General features: G+C 36.6%; 1 protein-coding gene across 1 annotated transcript in view; it reads right to left on the bottom strand.

The window, feature by feature from the left end:
• Positions 1 to 4,924: 4,924 nt before the first annotated feature.
• Positions 4,925 to 21,018, bottom strand: part of PLA2G4F (phospholipase A2 group IVF) — a 28,455-nt gene continuing 12,361 nt past the window's right edge. Inside the window, exons 8-20 of the mRNA XM_007428599.4 lie at positions 20,043 to 20,212; positions 19,849 to 19,962; positions 19,482 to 19,519; positions 19,106 to 19,241; positions 17,214 to 17,350; positions 16,050 to 16,272; positions 12,783 to 12,897; positions 12,073 to 12,210; positions 10,543 to 10,650; positions 8,668 to 8,862; positions 8,179 to 8,345; positions 6,664 to 6,850; positions 4,925 to 5,870 (exon numbers count right to left, since the gene is read on the bottom strand). Coding sequence (XP_007428661.1) covers positions 5,644 to 5,870; positions 6,664 to 6,850; positions 8,179 to 8,345; positions 8,668 to 8,862; positions 10,543 to 10,650; positions 12,073 to 12,210; positions 12,783 to 12,897; positions 16,050 to 16,272; positions 17,214 to 17,350; positions 19,106 to 19,241; positions 19,482 to 19,519; positions 19,849 to 19,962; positions 20,043 to 20,212 — 1,955 coding nt within the window. The 3' untranslated portion in view covers positions 4,925 to 5,643. The remainder of the gene's footprint in view (positions 5,871 to 6,663; positions 6,851 to 8,178; positions 8,346 to 8,667; positions 8,863 to 10,542; positions 10,651 to 12,072; positions 12,211 to 12,782; positions 12,898 to 16,049; positions 16,273 to 17,213; positions 17,351 to 19,105; positions 19,242 to 19,481; positions 19,520 to 19,848; positions 19,963 to 20,042; positions 20,213 to 21,018) is intronic.

A 21,018-nucleotide genomic window follows, 5' to 3' on the forward strand; every position in this document is an offset into this window, starting at 1 on the left:
GAAAACTGTGGTATATTATTTCTGCAAAATTGCATTTTGCTCCTTTTTTTTCTACTAAATTGATGCTGTGGATAATCCAGATCTCAAAACTGATTAAAAACGGTTTGATTTTTTTTTTTTTTTTTTAATGGATGCAGGGATCTTTACACTAGATCAACCAGTGGATTGTAACTGAGTTTTTACCATTTGTCAGTTGCCACCCACTGGCTGTATTTGTAATTGCGGTATTTATCAACATCTCATTTTGGATCAATGGCATTTTCAGCCTCTGAGAATCCTAATTATTAGAGGGGATCCATGAATCCTACAAGACTAAAAAGCCAGTAATCAATCCTTTCCAGTCAAAGGACAGTGGTGATAGAGTCTAGAAACATAAACAGGGATCAGGCAGCAAGCAAAGGATTATGAGGCTTCTGTGGACATTATTCCTGTCCCAAATTAGCTTTCATGCCCCAACTGTAAGCATCCGTCCCAACTTAACTGCAGCTAAGCTCAATCCCCATCTCAGATATGACTGGAATTGTCATGGGTGACACTGTTTAAAATCTTTCCTTCTGCACTTTAATGCCAATGAAGGAGTCTGACACTGCTCTGTTCCTGGAGGGCAAGTGCAGCATTATTGGCCTTCTCTGCAAAACTACCTTTCACAGAAATTGTTTGGCTTTCCCCTATCACCATAACTGTCATAGTTATCTTATGTTTGGAGTGTTTTATGAGGTTAGTATTTAATATTGTATTTTTGTTTGTAATTTTAGAATGAATGTTTACTGTCAAATGGTTTAAGGGGCCTAATTAAATGCCTTAAGGTGCCCCTTAAGACATTATTAGACCTCTTGGTGGTTTTCAGTGCCATCCACCATGGTATCCTTCTGGACCACCTGCAAGAGTTGGAGTTTGGGGCACTGTACTGCAGCGCTTCCACTCCTTCTTAAGTGGCATTTCTAGTTGATGTAGTTACTCCAATCAGAGGTTCTAATGCTTATGATAGTCAGGTGTATATCTTCACCCCAGGGCTGGACTGGGGATATTGTGAAAGTCCTGGCTCAGTTCCTTGAACTGGGAGAACCCACTTGGGTTGAAACAAGCTCACATTAAATCCCAACAAGACAGACCTATTCTTTGTCAGTAATCAATCTGGCTTGATCCTGGTTCCAACTTTGTCTCTGGATGGGGTCCCACTCCCACTGAAGCCCTTACAAAAGCAGCAGGTGGAAGCTATGGCCAAGGGGCCTTTACTAGCTCCAGGTGATGCAACAATTGCAGGCTTTTTAGCCTGAGATGCCCTGGCAACAGGAACTCATGCCTTTGTCATCTCATGTATAGACTACTATAACTGTAATGATATGTGGGAGTGACCTTGGGAGACAGAGGGAAGAGCCAGAGCTAGGGAAATGGTCAGATAAGAGGCAGCCTAGCCCGTACCAGGAATGTGGGCTTGGCAAACATCTCAGAAGGGACCCTCCCTAGTTTCTTGGGCTGTAAAGGCAACAGGGAAGAAACATGCTTTCAGACTTGCAAGATTCTGTTAATGTAACATTCCAATAAAGTAGAATTAGTTCATCTGGGCATGCTTCTTGTCTGGACTACTTCACAAAGCTGACAGTAATGCACTTTAAATGGGAAGTCCCCTTGAAGATGACTTGGAACTTAAATTGGTCCAAAATGCAGGGCTTGTCTGTTAACTAGAAGTAACAGATTCAGCAGTATTACACTTATATTGAAGATGCTATATTGGCAGGCTCTGGTTCTGAGTCTAATTCAAGATGCTGATAATCACTTTTAAAGCCCTGAATGGCAGGGTGCCAGGGTTCCTACGGGAACACCTTTCCCACTTAACTCTTTGCCCACTCCATCCAATCACTGAAGACAGATATTCTGAGTATCCTTACTCTGCAAGAGGTGAGGAAGGTTGAGACCTGATGAAGTACTATCTCCAAAATGTGGTAGCTTCCACGATTTGGAACACCCTAGCACCCAAGATTAGGAATGCCCCCAACCTTCTAATCCTTAAGGCATCTTTAACAATTTCATTGTTCTGCAAGGCATATGGGCCCTGATGGTATAAGGGCTGGCTGGATTAATCAGATTTTATTTGAGTTTGTTTTAATGCCTATGTTTGACTGTAAACTATCTTGAGTCCTTTGCTGAATAGGGTAGGCTACAAATAACTGTATAAATAAATAAGAACTGAAAGAGAGCATGAATATTTAAATATATAAAAATGAATTAATTCACACCCAAGAAGGCAAAGCAGAGTACTGGAGAAAGCAAAACAATGGTAGTATCTGAGGACATATTATTTTGCTGTAATTCTCTTGTTGTTGTTGACAGATGCCACACCTATTACATTCCTGACGGGTCATTAAGCACTGAGATTTAATACAGGCTTTGTTCCTCCTGGCTGAAAGGAAGCTGGATCTTGAATTACAAATCCCTGGGGCCTGGAACTAACCTAGGGAGCAGCCGTGATCTATAACAGAGAATATTCAAATCTCAAAGACCTAGAGATACTGGACAGGGTCCAGCAGCCAGACCCACCCCATTCCTGCTGCCGTGCCATAGTTGGCAGTCGCTTTGCCGATTGGCTGGTGAGAGGTTGAAGAGGGAGGGCAGCAAAGGCAGAGGAATCAACCAATTGCTTTGCTCATCACAGGCTGCAAATGTACATCCAGGACAGTATCAGAACAAACACAGGATAGGCAGGATAGAACTGGCAACTGAGGCAGTGAATTTCATGCTGGTATTGTTATCTGCCAGTTCAAGAATGGATGGAGAAATGTTCAGCACAGCAGTGTAAAAAGCCTGCGCCCCCCCCCCCAAGTATTAGTAATGAAACATTGCTTTTATACTCTTTTTTGCATTAACTGTTTGCTTGCTCCACTTTAAGATTTGCCAAGTCAAACCACTGAGCTCAGTGACTACTGTAGAAAGGCAGTTGCTTACAGCCTCAGCTGCCCACCATCTCACAGGGTCTCAGACCAGCTAAACCCGAACAGTAATGTCTGTTTTTGAAAAATATGAATACAACCATTAAAAGCTGCAGCTGGAATAGTTTTCCACATGCATCAAGGATGCTCAGTTTTTTCTGGGTGAGAAAATGTTGACTTGGCCTTTGATTAGTTTGCTGGGAGCCATACTCTAAAATGTAGTGGGTGGAACCTGGACAAAAACAAAATCCAATTTACATTTACATTTAATTAAAATTAAATATACAGTACTGCGCAAAAGTTTTAGGCAGGTGTGAAAAAATGCTGTAAAGTAAGAGTGCTTTCAAAAATATATATTGTAATTGTTCATGTTTATCAATTTACAAAATGCAAAGTGAGTGAACAGAAGAGAAATCTAAATCAAATCAATATTTGGTGTAACTACCCTTTGGCTTCAAACCAGCATCAGTTCTTACACTTGTACACTTGCACAAAGTCAGGGATCTTGTAGGATTAGAGTCAGGTGTATGATTAACCAATTATACCAAGCAGGTGCTAATGATCATCAATTTCATATGTAGGTTGAAACACATTAACTGAAACAGAAACAGCTGTGTAGGAGGCTTAAAACTGGGTGAGAAACAGCCAAACTCTGCTACTAAGGTGAGGTTGTGGAAGACAGTTTCATGTCACAGGTGATACACCATGGCAAGACTGAGCACAGCAACAAGACACAAGGTAGTTATACTGCATCAGCAAGTTCTCTCCCAGGCAAGAATTTCAAAGTAGACTGGAGTTTCAAGATGTGCTGTACAAGCTCTTTAGAAGCACAAAGAAACGGGCAATGTTGAGGACCGTAGACAGTGGTTGGCCAAGGAAACTTAATACAGCAGATGGAAGACATATCATGCTTACTTCCCTTTGACATTGGAAGATGTCCAGCAGTGCCATCAGCACAGAATTGGCAGAAACCAGTGGGACCCAGGTACACCCAACTCCTGCCCAGAGAAGTCTGGCCAGAAGTGGTCTTCATGGAAGAACTGCAGCCAAAAAGCCATACCTCCCATGTGGAAACAAGGCTAAGCGACTCAACTATGCATGAAAACATAGGAACTGGGGTGCAGAAAAATGGCAGCAGGCGCTCTGTACTGGTGAGTCAAAATTTGAAATATTTGGCTGTAGCAGGAGGCAGTTTGTTCACCAAAGGGCTGGAGAGTGGTACAATAATGAGTGTCTGCAGGCAACAGTGAAGCATGGTGGAGGTTCCTTTGGGGCTGTATTTCTGCAAATGGAGTTGGAAATTTGGTTAGGATCAATGGTGTTCTCAGTGCTGAGAAATACAGGTGGATACTTATCCATCATGCCATACCATCAGGGAGGCGTGTGATTGGCCCCAAATTTATTCTGCAGCAGGACAATGACCCCAAACATACAGCCAATGTCATTAAGAACTATTTTCAGCATAAAGAACAAGGAGTCCTGGAAGTGATGGTTTGGCCCCCACAGAGCCCTGACCTCAAGATCATCAAATCTGTCTGGGATTACATGAATAGACAAAAGGATTTGAGGCACCCTATATCCACAGGAGATCTGTGGTTAGTTCTCCAAGATGTTTGGAACAACCTACCTGCCGAGTTCCTTCAAAAACTGTGTGCAAGTGTACCTAGAACTGATGCTGTTTTGAAGGCAAAGGGTGGTCATACCAAATATTGATTTGATTTGGATTTCTCTTCTGTTCACTCACTTTGCATTTTATAAATTGATAAACATAAACAATTACAGTATATATTTTTGAAAGCATTCTTACTTTACAGCATTTTTTCACACCTGCCTAAAACTTTTGCACAGTACTGTATTTAGCATAATTATCCTCCAAATGTATTTAACACATTGCCCTCAAGCCATTTGCAGGACTAAGGCTTCAGACTGTGCATCTCTGATGTAAATCCACTGAATGAAAATACGTTCAGCAAATATTCACAATAACAGTTGGCACTTATAAAAATAATTTTATTATGTAGAAAAAGTACTCTTAGATTTTTAATAAAATAAACAATGCTTTGTGGAAAACATGAAATATGGCTTCTTATGAAAAGCGAAGTGTCATTCATTTCCTTTAACTTTCAAGAAGAGTGTTGAGATTTCTCTCCCAATGGCTCAAGAATCAAAAATTGCTTAAAATAACAATACAGTTACATTTGATAATATGAATGTTTCATCAAAGATTTCAACCTTCTAAGAGTAGTAGTTGTATTCCATGATCCAACATGAGTAGCATCTTCACAAATCATAACCATAATATGGTTATTCATAGTTACACTGGATTTCCTATTCATTAAAACTGCCTTAAACAAATGTTCTTCACATTTTGATCATGGGAAGCTCAGGAAACAAAGTGTCAGTTTTAATTATATTTCAACTGTTGGTTAGAAAACAAGACTTTATAGATCACATGAGAAGAGAAATATCTTAATTGAGCTTCTAGGAGATGTTCAGAAAAAAACTATCGCTGAATAATACAGTATACCTTACATGTACCCAATAATTAGCTGCAGCTGACATATGTCTCTGGATTTTCTTCAGTATATAAAAGGAACTTTTACTCCAATGGAATAAGTAAATGTGCAATATCCTTTCACATAAAAGGATACTTTGTAAATTTGTTAGGCCTTCTTAAATCTTCCATAAAGAACTGCAATTCGTTCATGACATGTTTTCAAGGAAGCACTTGGGTCCTGCTTTTTAGCTTTCGTCTGCTTAAACCCAGACTTAATGCTTTCAAAATTGCATCCATGTTATTCAGTACATTATAGCAATTCAATTGTACTAGTCTGTCAAATTCATCAGATGCATAGGTAAAGTTCAGTGTCCTGTATGGTGAATCTTTTCCTTCAATTTGAAAATCAGCAAAGGACTTTTCCTCTTCTGATTCACGTTCTATTCCTGTAAGTAGTGGAAGGAATAACATACACTCTGTGAGTATTAAGTATTAGTTTTGTTCTGAGAGGTGGATATCCTGTGCCTAGATCTATCGCTCAATGCACACCCATATTTACTTCAAGTGGAGCAAGTGTCATCCTTACTCCAGTTTCCCAAGACAACAATGTGCCTAATTAAAGCACATCATTCATAAAACAACACTGAAAATCTCATAGTTTCATTCTTTGCAAGGAAGGAATTTCCCTGTGGCCCACACTTGGTTCTGCTTTATAAAACAAACCTGTTCATATTGTAAAGTTAAAAGGTATATGGGATAGATTCTTTATAATATGCAAATACTGGTGCTTTTAGAACAGCCTTTAATCGCCTCAATTCCCCAAATACTGAACTATAATTTTTTATTCCCAGTCAGCATATGGAAGATGGGGTCATGGGAGCTGTAGTCCAATGTCAATTTTAACACCAAAGATTGGAAAATGTTGCTTTGGAACGTCTCATTAGTTAATTATAAACAGCTGAAATAATAAATCCATAATCAGCATGTGTGGTAGAACTGTTGTTAGAGCCTTATTTACACAAGATCTTCTATTTGGATTTGCGAATTTCCAGCTTTGTAAAAGAATCCTGTGATGACACCCAGTTTATCTCCTCCTCCAAATAGAAAGCCTTTGATGTTTTCTACAATAAATTCATGACAACACCAAAATCTAAGTTCAAAATATTCAACCAATCCAAAGTTCTGCTACTACTGATAGCAAGATACATTTAAAATGGAAGATATTTAAAGATTTCGTACCTGGCACTTTGTATTTACGGAATGTATCATTAACCAGAGGGAAGTGGAGGACTATGGGAGCCTTTGGGTTCTCAGCATCCATAAACATGTAACATTCCTTAGGACTTTCTTCATCTTCTTTATTAAAATTTATTTGTGGGAAAGGAATGTCTCGTTCTCTGCAATATTTCTGAGTTAACTCCAAGACCTGTAGTCACACAGTTTTTAAGCAAACTATAAGGGTTTTTCCCCATATCTGACCACAATACCAAGCAAACCCCTGCAAAAGGGAATAACTGGAACTGAGTTTTTTTTAAAGGATTTTAATTCACCTGTTGATACTATGTGTCTTTTGACAGTCACCTACCTTCCAAAGTGATTTTCACAGTAATAACTGTCTATAGAGAGGACTCAACCAGTATCATTCTCCTGAACTAGAATATACATTATTCCCTGAATACCTCCAATGAACCTAAGCTAGAAAAGGAGCTGTAAAGCCAAAGGAGCTGTATACAAAGCTCAGCAGTTCTGGAGAATAATTTATACTAGAATGAAACAAATCTTAAAAGTTGAATTTACTTTTCAAACTGCAATGTTCTTAATAAGTTTCATTAAACAATATATTCCTACAAAGTATACTGAACTGGCTTTGTATATGTGAAGTGCTGCAAAGATACTTTATGCCTCTTATTGGAAAGGAAGAATGGCTAACTAAATTGTGGGAGCAGACTTCAATGTCTAGAACAACTTGTATCTTAAAAGAAAACCTAACACTGAATTTCATTTAATTTGGAAGCCATTTTTAGACTTATCATTTAATATATGGATTTGTACCACATCCAAAATGTGGGTTCCTCTCTAGAAAAGTCTTAATATTTATAGGACTCCTTAAATTAGAAAAGACTTCTAGTAGTATGGACGTAATTTATTATCCACTGTTACTGATATCTGTATTTTTGCTTACAGTTTAGTAGTGATTTTCAGGTTTTTAAAACAATATAATATACTCCTCCTCCTCCCCTAATATAATATACTTAGTTACCTATAACCCAGTGTTTCTCAACCTTGGTAACTTTAAAATGTGTGGACTTCAACTCCCAGAATTCCCCAGCCAGCATGCTGGTTGGGAAATTCTGGGAGTTGAAGTTCACACATCTTAAAGTTGCCAAGGTTGAGAAACACTGCTTTTAACCACTTAACTTTTATGATACCCATATATCCCTTGTTTATTCACCTGATTCTACACTTTTCTCCCATATTTACAATATATAAATAGCAGTTTTTCTATTTATATATTGTTCTTAAAATGTTCAATAAAATATTTTTAATAAGTAAAAACTTATTAAAAAATAAGTAAACTGCAACTCAAAATGTTTAATAGATATGCATTCTGACTTTAACCCAATTTGAATATACAAATTAGCATCTTGAAGGATAATGGATCTTGAGATGAAGTATCTTGGGATGGATGAATATTGGAATCTTTACCCAGAGACTGGAGCAAAGAACAATTCCCTTTGTACTTATGCATCTTACCTCAAATGGTGCTTCCCAAGAATAATTAAATGATAAAATCACATCAACATCTCTTTCTGGCTGAATTACCAATGGAAAGGGAGAATTAATAGAAAAGCCACCATCTACTAGGTAAAGATTCTCTTCCATTGGAGTCAGCATGTTAGGAAAGGCATCTAGGTGAGTTTCTGGAAAAAAGCAACATAATAGAACATTTTCATACTTCAGTCTTACCAGTGAAATGAAGCAAAAACTACAATCTATGGAATCTAAAATATTTTAGAACTGAATAAAAGCTATTTCTTTTTTGAGGGGGGGTTAACTGGCTAAATTTTAGATCTAATTATCTCATTAATAAGATGATTTGCCTACTGTACATGTATTTCATATTTAATTTGAAAACGTTGGATTATTCGTATTGCTCTCTTCCCCCCACCCGCACACACACACACACTCCAAAACATAATTTTTATACCACAAACCTATGGAGGCTTATTAATCCAAAATTACCTTTTGAGATGACAAACTTCTTGAGGCTGATATAATCTCTGTGAAGGTATAAACCGTGCATGAAATTAAACGTTTCACCAGCAGTTACACGAGACTTGAAGAAGTCCTGGAAAATTTGTAGTAATGGTCCTCCTGGTATAACCAGACGAGTCTTCAACCTCATAGGATCCCGGAAATGGAATCGTCGACAGTCATCTGCAATCATGACAATACTAAATATGGTAAAACAGTACAAATCTATTTATTGAGCCTACCCTGTGAGATGTTAATAGCTTTGGAGTAATCAGGTATTTCAATTAGTATGAAACTATTTACATTTTGTGATCCTTTATAATGATTTTTGTGAGCAAATCATTTTCTGATCTCATCTGGACTTGGAAGCTTAGCAGACCCAGCTTTGGATGCAATTCCAACACAGAATCCTAAGGCTAAAGGCTACCCTGGGATGCAAAATCCATCCTGGAAGAAGATAATGGAAGACACTTCCATACCACTGCCAAGAAAACTACATGGTTGTGCCTGTTTAGTCACCAGGAGTCAAGCTTGACTTGAGTACATTTTTATCTTTTTACATTATTTGTTCTAGGTTTTTAAAATTATTATTTATCCCTTGCCTTTCTACCTACAGGATTGGGGGAGAGTACCTTAGGCAATTCACAAAACTTAAAAAGCAGAAACAGAATATAGAATGCTTATTGATTGACTGTTGCGACAGATGGTTTGACGATATTCTTGGTGTTTTCAATATTATTGTATTCATTATATTACTGATTTTTTAAACAGTTTAGAGTTGAAATGACTGAAGTCCACAAAACTATTGTAAAAAAAGTTTAAAACATGTTAATAAGGACACTAATGGATTGCAGTGTATTTGCTAATGGAAGTTTCAAGAGGTTCTTTCTGATCATGTAAAATAATTCAGAACTATAATCAAATTTGGAGTTCTATTATTTGTTCTTCACTGCTTATGAGTAAAACAACCATTTCATTTTGTACCAATGTAAACATTACACTGCCATTTGATTTGTTACTACAGTATATTCCATATTGTTGAATATGTTACTAAAACATACACACATTTATTGTTACTAAAAACAGTATATTCTTATTGTTGAATAAGAAACATTCCTTGTAGAACTGAGAAAGCTGATATAAAAGCAACATACATATATACTGTAACAATATGAAGATTTTTATGAAGGACTCCAACAACTGAATTTCAGCTGCATCGTCCACATCAGCAGGGATTGGCAATTTCTGGGTTTAGAAAGACAAAATCCTTCCCCAACCAGCTTAAGAATTGAAGCCAAATTTTCAACCTTCCCCCAACACACACACACACACTTTGGCCAGTTGTAAGAGAATAGAAGTCCTTTGGGAAGTAAAATGAGAGTAGAAATATGACCCAAAATTATGCCACCAAAATTCAAGAGCAAAAAGCTTTCCTCATAAATGGTGAACAATGAAAATGTCAAATTTCAGTTGTGTATTTGGGAGCATGGGGGGGAGGGACTTAGAGGTAAAAGGGTGGAAGTGGGAGCAGTTTTTCAAGAATGATATTAAATAAAAAGAAACAAAATTAACATTCTGTTTTCTTAGAAAACAAACATGGGAGCAATGATTTAGAGCATTGCTCCTGTTTTTCTCAAAATCATAGGATCAGAGCTGTTTGGCTGGGGGCAAGTTCCATTTGGATTACTTGATAGAAAAAAAGGGTCAACTATTCCATAGATGTATGCCTCTTTTCTACTTGGATAATTCACATCAGCCCATGACCATAGTAAAGTTATAGTTATGAAAAAGTTCATGTATCCAAAAAAAAAAAAAATCTAGCATAACAGTATGAATTGGCGTGCAAATTAGCTCCTTACTTACCAATTACTTTGACAACATCACCCAGTGATTCCAGAAAGCTGAATCCTGAGCCAACTACCTTCAGACAGACATCATCCAGACTGGCAGCAAAGGCACTACCCCACATCCCTGTAGAGTACACAAAACAGGGTTTGAACCTAGGCATGCTATAAGTGGCATTGAGTACTAGACTTTTAATTTAATCTATGTATGTAGCCTCAAGAGTTAGTATACAAGATTGTTTCCAAAGAGCAGAGATAAATTAGCACAAAGATTACAACAAATTTGTGTTTTCAGCAAATGGCTTTGAAGATACTGCCTGGCACTGGATAATGCCTGGCACTGGATGTAACTAGCTGCCTGATTAATTTAAAAGACTATGTATCCTACCATGTTTATATTTCAGAAAATAAATGCAGATTACACTATCTAAAATATGCAATATTATTTATTGGTGAAGGGATAACAAAAAGTCTACCAGTAGCCATTATTATAAAAAGTGAAATGCTCAAGCTTAAAAAGTGATATAAAGAATTAGATTCAATTTGAGGTTTATCCCTGACAGTTGTATAATTTTATTACCCTTCCTCAACTTCACTCTCCAAATATTGGAATTACAATTCTCATCATCTTCACATACTGGATTTTGTTTTGTTTAATAAAGAACAGTTTTAAAATCAAATAATACTGAGAAATACTTTGTGTGAGTTTCACTCATGTCTTCTACATCAAATAAATTGTTTTTATTCTCAAACACAACATTTATTTACCATGTACCATGCAGGCCATTAGAATCATGTTGCTGTTGTTGTGTTGTTATAAAACAATGTGAAAAGTGCTTTCTGGTTTGTTTAATTTTAACAGGGTGATGAAGGATCGTTTATGATGTCTGGTGAAGTGCTGAAAACTATCCAGAAGCTATAGTTGGAATGAGGTTCAGCCTTCAGGTTTTAATATCTGGCTAGTTTCCACACACTCTACTAACCCATGATTTATTTTAACTACAGTTTATTAATCAGATGAAATCAAATAAACTACATCATGGCTTAATGCAATATATGAACCTAGCTCAGAACTAAAAAATATCATTTGGGGGTAAATGAAGAAGGGATACAGAATGTCAATTGACCAAGGATATGCTATATGTGTTGGCAAGTGTTTCTGAGGCTAAGCCTCAGAGAAAGCTAATCTTTAAATTATAGAGCTAAAAGAGACACTCCTACCAACTCTCAAAAAGAATTATGAATTCACCCATCCATAACAGGTCAACATACATTATTCATATTACCATGTGTGCTGATAAGATTATGTTGTCAGAGGACTCTTTGTTACAATGTTGATAATAAAATAGATTGTAACAGCAAGTAAATCGTATCACTGACAATATGATCTGCAAAGTTATTTCTTTTCAATTTGAAATATCCAATCCTGAAAAATCCATTCAATAGAACTTCTCTGTGCCAGAAGTAAAGTTTTAGAAGAGTATCACAAAATAGGCTTTATGAATGTATTTGCCTTTGGATTATCTACAGTAAGTTCTGAAATACATACCCTGCAAGTAGCAGATCCGGGGCTCAGGATGCTTTTTAATCAGCCGCCCCATGAAAAACTCACTATCAAAGTCTTCTGTTCGAACAAAAGCACCATATTTCCGGAATCCAACCTCATATGGTGTGAACTCACACCACTCTAAAAAGAAAAACACTGTCAGCATACTGAAAACATTTAAGCAAAACCACTATGTTCTCATTCAAGCAAAGAGTCTAATTGAGATACAGTAGAGTCTCGCTTATCCGACATAAATGGGCCGGCAGAACGTCGGATAAGCAAAAATGTCAGATAACACACAGTAACGATTGAGTGCGGTAAAAAAAAAAAAAAAACGATCCACTGCACCTGTTGCAATCGATTTTTGCATTGCGGTGCTGCACCGTCAGGAGCAACAAGAAAGAGTACACTCACGCTTGCAAACAAGCGGCACACTTTTCTCGTTGCCAATTTATGCGTGTTGTGTTTTTTTTAGGGGCGTCGGATAAGATGGAATGTCGGATAAGCGAAGGTTGGTTAAACAAGACTCTACTGTACTTACATTTTCAGCATTCACATGTTCATTAGAAAACTGGAGAAGTCATAAAGGCTATTCAGTAAGACCATTATGCAGTATTGTGTAACTGTTATGAAATTGCTAACACTAAGGACATCCTAGAAGAATAAAGTAGCCCCAGGTTTTATAAGAATGAAATACACCTGCCTTATTATACCTGCAAAGTCATCACCACGAACATTGGGCCTCACATTAATAGCTGCATAGATTGGGTAGGGATTCTGCCCATATTTCACAGCTTCCTGCTGGTCAGACAATTTTGACTGGTCTTCCTAAATAGAAGAAAAGAATCACAGGATATATCACAGGATAAACATTACAATGAAATTAGAGTTTATAACTTATGCATATATTTTAGACCCCTACATTCTCAATAAGAGAACAAAGCATGCCCAGTATGTTCCTACTGATTAGATGGCTATAATTTGACAACATTTATCTTGTGTGTGTGTGTGTTTATGTTATTCATTCTACATTATGAGCTATGGTAGAGGAACCTGGCTGAGCACGTAGAATGGAACACTCCCTTGGTCTTAAACTCCCTTGCTCAGAAGCCCTGCTACCACGTATCTTCCAGAGGACACCTTATCAGGTGTCCTCTGCCTAACCCCAGAGTGTTTTCATAACCTATGTTACCTTTATGTCTATAAAAAGATCAAAAAGCAAAATAATTTCTTTCTTTTTTTTTAGTTTTAGTAGATATTTAAAAAGAACCAAAAAGAGAATCAGAAAAAAGAAAAACCAAGGAAAATATTTACAAGCAATATAAAATCAAATAAAAATTTGAAACAACATTAGATAGTGCTGCATATTAAAATATCTTGTATCAATTTAAGACTTCAGCACACTATTAAATGTCCAATATTCAATAATTAAAAACAGTAGCCAGTATAATATGAATCATAAATCAACATTAAAAATTAACAAAGGTTCCTGTATAGTCTAGAAATTCTATCCTTATTTAATGAATCAAAGAAAACATTGTACCCAAATGTGAAAAAATGATTCTGATTATTGCACTTCCAACAATTTTTTGAAAATGTGCTACTTATTTTGGCAATCAATACTGGAGTATCCCAATAATAAAAAATCTTGTACCAGATGTCTCTGTGATATGCACCCATTTAATCATACAGTCTTCAACATGTTTGGTTTTTGAGCCATGTTTCATTAACAACTTGTAAATAAGCCCCCCAGAATGTTCTGAGCTTTAAGTTATAGGTTCTTCAAATGTAAGTATTTCATACTACTTTTGTGATTTCTTTTGGACTATCCTGCTTATTTGAAGATGTTGAAACAAGTAAGGTGATTCTTTCATTCCAAAGAAAAGAATCTTGAAATATCTTATCTTTCTCTTAATAAGTATGTTTTACAGTCTGTATTAATTATTATTTCTCCACTGGTCAAATATTTTTGTGCATTCACCTTCATGAGAATAAATATTCTTCCTAGCCATGTCATTTTTAATTTTCCTCATCTTAAAATGTCTGCCATTATGTTTTTCTGGGTCTGTGAATAATTAAATAAAACTTTTGTTGTTGTTATTGTTATAATCATAGGGTTGGAAGAAACCTTGGAGGTTTTTTAATCCAACCCCCTGCCCAGGGCAGGAACCTTCATACCATCTCAAACAAATGGTCACCCAAACAATTCTTGAAAACCTCCAACGATGAAGCATCCTACAACCTCAGGAGACAGGCTGTTCGATTACTTAACAGCTCTCACAGTCAGGAAATCCATCCTTATTTCAAGTTTGGATCTCTCACTGGAAAGCTTCCACCCACTGGTTCTTGTCTCATCACCCACTTGATGCTTCAGGTGCCCTGGAAAATAAATCCTTACCCTTTTCCCTGTGACATCCCTTCATATATTGGAAACTGCTATCATGTCTCTCCTTGGCCTTCTTTTCTTTAGGCTAAACTTACCAAGTTCCTCTAATTGCTCTATCAAAATAATTTCTGTAACAGCATCTCATGGTCATAAAGCATCAAGGTGAGTGATTAGATAAATCAGGCCCTCTTTGGTCCCCTTCCCCACAACACCAGGAAATAGATCAATCTCACAAGAAAAAAATAAAATCAAACTTATTTTTTTAAAAAAGATGGAAAATGTAAAATCCCCTTTTAAGCTTAAATATTAAAATGCAAACCATTCTATAGTGAAGGAAATAAAATACAGTGGGTTCAAATATCAGACAGCAACTGAATACAAATTTAGATAGAAGATATAAAATCAAATATAAGGTTTTGGACAGACAACAAGGTGGTGCTGGCCTGCTACAAATACCTAGGGGCAATTCTGCGTAAAGAGGTTCCAAATTAATATATTATTTCCAAGAATATTCTAAAGAAATTTTAAACCATCATGCACAGCCTGAATGGAAGGCTGAGATAAAACCCAGTTTTCTACACTAGACAGAAAAATTTAAGACAGGAGACCTTGAGACTTAAACACTACACAGAAAACAGATGACATAAACTTCTGATTAGAACATTCATCTATTTCTTCCAAATCACAGGCTTTCTGATACAAAATGATGTATCTGCTTCTATTTCCGGATTTCCCTTTTTCCTGGAAATTCTTCACTTAAATCTGAGGCTGTGGTGAGATAATCCCATAAATTTTCAGTCTTAATCCAGCACGTTCTGCCCTTTTTCCAGTTCTTCCTTTGTTTTAAGAGCACTCAAAATTTCTGTCTCTTGCCAATGGAAAGACTAGAGATATCTCTCTGTGCCTACATGAAAGAAAGGCCATCTCTACTTCAGGAAAATGTGAATTCTATGTGTATTGAGCATCTGAGTGTGTCTACAGATAAGGATACACTCACAACAGTCATGAAGTTAAACAGTGATCATATGAACTGTAGCAAATAGGGTAAGAATCAGTGGTAATATAGGTAGTTAATACTGCTGTGTGCTCTCTAAGAACATTCCTTTAGATGGAAAAAAAATGTCTGGAGATTTAGCAGTGACTTTGCAATGTTCTCTGCATTAATAAATAAAGCAGCAGAACACGTCTAATGAAAATCAGCACTTTTTCAACAGGCAGTGCTCAACAAGACACAGATCCAAAAGCCTTGTTCCATCTATCTTGTCCAATCTATCGTGTTCTTGCTCTTTGGGCATATAGAGGCAGAGACAAGTCTTGCATCACAATGAAGGAACACACTCCAAGGCAAAAGTTGTTTTCTTCACACTCATGCTTATCTCCTGCCTTCAATCATTTAAATGCTCAGCCCAGGACTGGGCTGCTATTTGAGATTAGTATTTTTTAATAAATATGTAATGGAATCTCTATTTGTTTTAGGATTTCAAGGAGAAAAGATTATTAGTATGGATCAAGCAGGAACAAATGTGAAGGAATTTAAAACACTAAGCTTTCTAAGAAGGTAAATAATAAAGATTCCAAATTTAGAAAGTCTCACCTTCTGTTGCAGGAAGTACTCAACAATAAGGCCCCACAGATCAGTGAAAGATACTTTCCGCCCAGTATTTTCCATAGTGTTCAGTTCCTGGAAGTAGTACTTCATCTGCTCTGAGGAGAAAGCTGCCACTTTACTGCTGGATATTTTATCCTGTGCATTGCTGATTGGAGCCTTGAGGTCCTTCTGTGACCATTCATGGTCCTGATACAAAACTGATAAACACCTGTAAAAATTTTGATGACAATTCAGTACAACAGCATTGAACTGTAGCTATTTAATAAATAAAGATGCGGGAGAGATATAAGTACCTTCTTTGAAAAAAACCTCGTGAAGACTAATATCCAAGTAAAGAGACTAATCCTAAGATTCTTAGAAGAAATAAAATGAATCTACACAACTATTTTAACCTTTTGTTACTATACCTATACTTGCTTTGCTTACTACTGAGCTTCTGAAAAACATCTGTGACTAAATTTTTACTATCCATTAAGACAATGCTCTTGCCAGGTCTTGTGCACATTTGGTGTTTAGGATTTGTTTATAGATAAAAAATGGGATATGGGAAGAAGAGATCATTTGTTGTATTTTAAGAGAAGTTATAAGTTACTAAAATTGTTGATACTTGTGATGAAGGGGGAAGTCACTTCTTTATAATTTCTTTTCCTTTTCTTTAAGGAAGAATTTCTTTATATTCATATTTTTTTCTTTATTTTCAATTTTTTTCTATTTTCTTTTTCTTTTCTGCACCTTCCTTTCTTATTATTTTTAGTTTGTATTAGTTTTTTATCATTGTAGTTGATCTAAAAAAGGAGATACTGAAATGTCCTTATTATCAAATGTTTATTACAGTCATAAGGCCAGCAATCAAGAAACAATAAAACAGGTAAAAATAGAGAAATAAGAACTAAAAAGAAAGAAAATTAATAACTTTTCCAAACCCAGGCAGATAGTGCATATAAAGGTACATAATTGTGTGATAGGCATATCTGAACAATGATCAGACAAGAAAAAGGAACCTTATTATTGTAAGAATCTGTTTTCGTGCTATCTACTTGTTCAAACAGGAGAATGAAACATGATTTTAGCAAATACTCCAAAGAGCAAAACAATATCTTAATTGTTACTTTATTTTCAATATAAGAAATACCTACCATAGATACATACCATGTAGAACCAGAAATCCCTGAAAGATACGTAATACAATCCAGAAGATTTAGCTGCTGAAGACCAAGCAAACTTCCATAAAATGATGACAGTGCTCTTATCCCTCCCCCAGATCCTAGGACTGCTACAACAGGCACCTTAAGACAAAAAGGAGAGGGGAGGAAGCTCAAATTATTATGTAAAAGACAATACACTGCGTGCACAATTAGGCAAGTTGTATTTTTGAGGATGAATTTCATTATTGAACAACTACAGTTCTCTCGGTCAATCCAAAATGTTAATAAACCTCAAACTGAATTTTAAGAAAGTAAAAGTGAGGTTTTGGCTTTCTTAGGAGCATATCTATGTGTGCACAATTATTGGGCAACTGTTAGTGTGCAGAATTATTATGCAACTAAATGAAAAATGAAAATTCCCCCATCTCACTTGTTTATTTTTATCTATTAATGTGAGAAGAATAAACAAACTCAAAATTTACAAATAAACATTTCTGACATTTCAAACAAAAGATCAGTGACCAATATAGCCACCCTTCTTTGCAATAACAGTCATAAGCCTTCCATTCATAGAGTCTGTCAGTTTCTTGATCTGTTAACAATCAATTTTTTGTGCAGCAGCAACCACAGCCTCCCACACACTGTTCAGAAAGGTGTACTGTTTTCCTTCACCGTAAATCTCCCATTTGAGAAGGGCCCACAAGTTCTCAATAGGGTTTAGGTCAGGTGAGGAAGGGGGCCATGTCATTATTCTTTCATCTTTGAGGCCTTTACTGGCTAGCCACGCAGTGGAGTACTTCGATGTATGCGATGGAGTACTGTCCTGCATAAACATCATGGTCTTGAAAGATGCAGACTTTTTCCTATACCACTGCTTGAAGAAAGTGTCTTCCAAAAACTGGCAGTAGGTTTGGGAGTTGATTTTGAGTCCATCTTCAACCCGAAAAGGTCCAGCTAGCTCATCTGTAATAATACCAGCCCATACCAGTACCCCACCTCTACCTTGCTGGCGTCTGAGTCAAAGTGGAGCTCTGTGCCCGTTACTGATCCAGCCACAGGCCCATCCATCTGGTCCGTCAAGAGTCACTCTCATCTCATCAGTCCATAAAACCTTTGAAAAATCTGTCTTCAGCTATTTCTTGGCCCAGTCTTGCCGTTTCAACTTATGTGTCTTGTTCAGTGGTGGTTGAGTTTCAGCCTTCCTTACCTTGGCCATGTCTCTGAGCACTGAACACCTTGTACTTCTGGGCACTCCAGGTAGGTTGCAGTTCTGGAATATGATAGCACTGGAGGATAATGGGTTCCTGGTAGCTTCACGTTTGATTCTTCTCAAATCTTTGGCAGTTAATTTGCGTGTTTTTTTCTCAACACGTTTCTTGCAATCCTGTTGACTATTTGCAACAAAACGTTTGATGGTTCTGTGGTCACACCCCAATATCTTAGCAATTTCAAGAGTGCTGCATCCCTCTGAAAGACTTTTTACAATTTTTGACTTTTCAGAGTCAGTTAAATCTCTTTTTTGGCCCTTTTTGCCTGAGGAAAAGAAGCTGCCTAATAATTATGCACACCTTGATATAGGGTGTTGATCTCCTTAGGCCACACCCTCCCTCATTACACAAATACACATCACCTGATATGCTTATATCCAATAAGCATTCAGGTTTATACAGCTTGGAGGTGGAAAATATGCATAAAAATGATGATATGGTCAAAATACTCACTTGCCTAATAATTGTGCACACAGTGTAAAGACACCTCCTATTAATACACTAACTATGATAGACATTTGAAGAACTTTTACAAAAGGTAGTATTTTTAAGAGCCAGCATCTCACTTAAACTATATCTAATTATAAATGAGCATACATAGTTCACTAAATTCTGATAAGTCACACACCTCATCTTTACTGGGATCCTCTCTCAATTTGAATATGCTCTTTAGTGCCTTAGATGCGACTTTCTTCCTCTTTTCCAGAAATTCTCGCTCTTCTTTACAAAGGTCAAAACCAAGACGTACATCAAGATCCTTTGTGCTAGTTTAAGAGAAAAGTGTCAGAAAGAGGGGATAGGATAAGCACGAGTGTATTATTATTATTATTATTATTATTATTATTATTATTATTATTATTTATATGCCACCCAACTCCCAGCAACTTTTCTTTGACTTACAGCTGTAAATCCAAAAAACAAATGAAAATGAAATCCCAGAACAATCTCTAAGGAAAGTTTGTAAGCACAAGCCAGCCCCCATCTGCAAAGAAGGATTCACTCACATTTCTTCAGCTTTCACCTTTAGATCCACACTTAGTCCCTAAAAGGAAAGACAAAAGTTTCTGAAAGAGGTTACAAGGAAAAAACCCCTGATTTAGTAATTAATTAATTAATTAATTTTCCAGAATGTTAGTAGAGCCCAGCCTGTGTGTGTTTTATGCTGTTAGAGATATTTTTAAGGGTCCCTCAACTAAGCTTTTCATTGGTTTTTGTCTATTCACTGTGTTTTTAAGTTCCTGTTCATCATCCAGAATATATTGGTTACGATGGGCAGCCATATAAATTTGTTAAATGAATAAATAAATAAATTGCTGACAGGGTAGTGCAATCTATGAAAAATACTATAATAGAAAAAAAAATAAATGCTACCTTTCCAAGTGATACAGTTATGTCAACTTCCTTTCCCAGAGGTAGTGAATGAAATGGAACAGTCCCTGATCCAAGAACAGTACTGTGTTCTTCAAAATCAGGACTCACTCCATCCTGAAAACAGACACAGCATATTTCATATGGAAAGCATATTTGTAAGCATCCTTAAAACTGAATGTGTATCCATTTCTCACCTGAAGAACTGTAATTGTTCTTTCCAGCTCCATGCTCAATTCTGAGCACATCTCTTTGCCTATGTGAAAGGCAAATGGGATCCCACAGGTCTGATTGGAGTCTGGCTTGCATGGCTTGCTTAACTGTTTCTCATAAGATCCAGGAAGTGAAAGCCTGAACTGGCTGCTTTCTAAAATGACAGTAAGAATTTAGAATATATGTGATTCAGAAAAAATAGGATAGGCTATAAACAGGAGGGAATCCAAAGAAGGAAGAGGAAAATGCCACCCTCTTATATTATAGATCTGATCTTAACCTCTACTTAATTGATCATACAATCATAGATGTAAGGGTGGGAAGGGACCTTGGAGATCACCTAGTACAACACACTGCCTAGTGCCAACCTCAGTTACTACAGCATCCTTGACACATGGCCATTCAGCCTGTGTTTAAACACTTCCACTGAAAGAGAATGGGCCACCTCCTGAGGCAACCTTTCTCAAATGGGGATCAACAAGAGGTTGCTAGGGGTTCCATGAGAGATTGTAATTAGGAAAAAAAACACATCATTTTTTTAACTTTGCCAACTGTGAAGTTAGCTAGTACACACAGTGCTGGGGATTTTTACACATCACATCTTAGCTGCCAGCCTGCTGCTTTGCTGTTCTTGTGATCATAAAACATGGATTGTGCAGATTAGAAGTGAATCATATTGTGAAGTTTTCATATTTTTTGCAATTTTTATGCAAGGGTTCCCTGAGACCTGAAAATTATTTCAAGTGTTTCTTCAGGGTAAAAAGATTGAGAAAGGTTTCCTGAGGCATTCTGTTACATTATACAGAACATTAATTTCTAAAATACATAACTGAAATATTATGAATTGAAATGTTCACTATGCTTGAAATAAAGAAACAACATTTAAATTTGATTAAAGCTGGAAGCTAATTCTGTTAACTAACATTATTTTCTAAGGGTGTTATATTCAAGAAAAAATAG

Source organism: Python bivittatus, unplaced genomic scaffold, assembly GCF_059951505.1.
Source record: "Python bivittatus isolate LINGU-HERP-01145 unplaced genomic scaffold, Pbiv_v1 ctg000480_np1212, whole genome shotgun sequence".
In the NCBI taxonomy this organism is placed as follows: Eukaryota; Metazoa; Chordata; class Lepidosauria; order Squamata; family Pythonidae; genus Python; species Python bivittatus.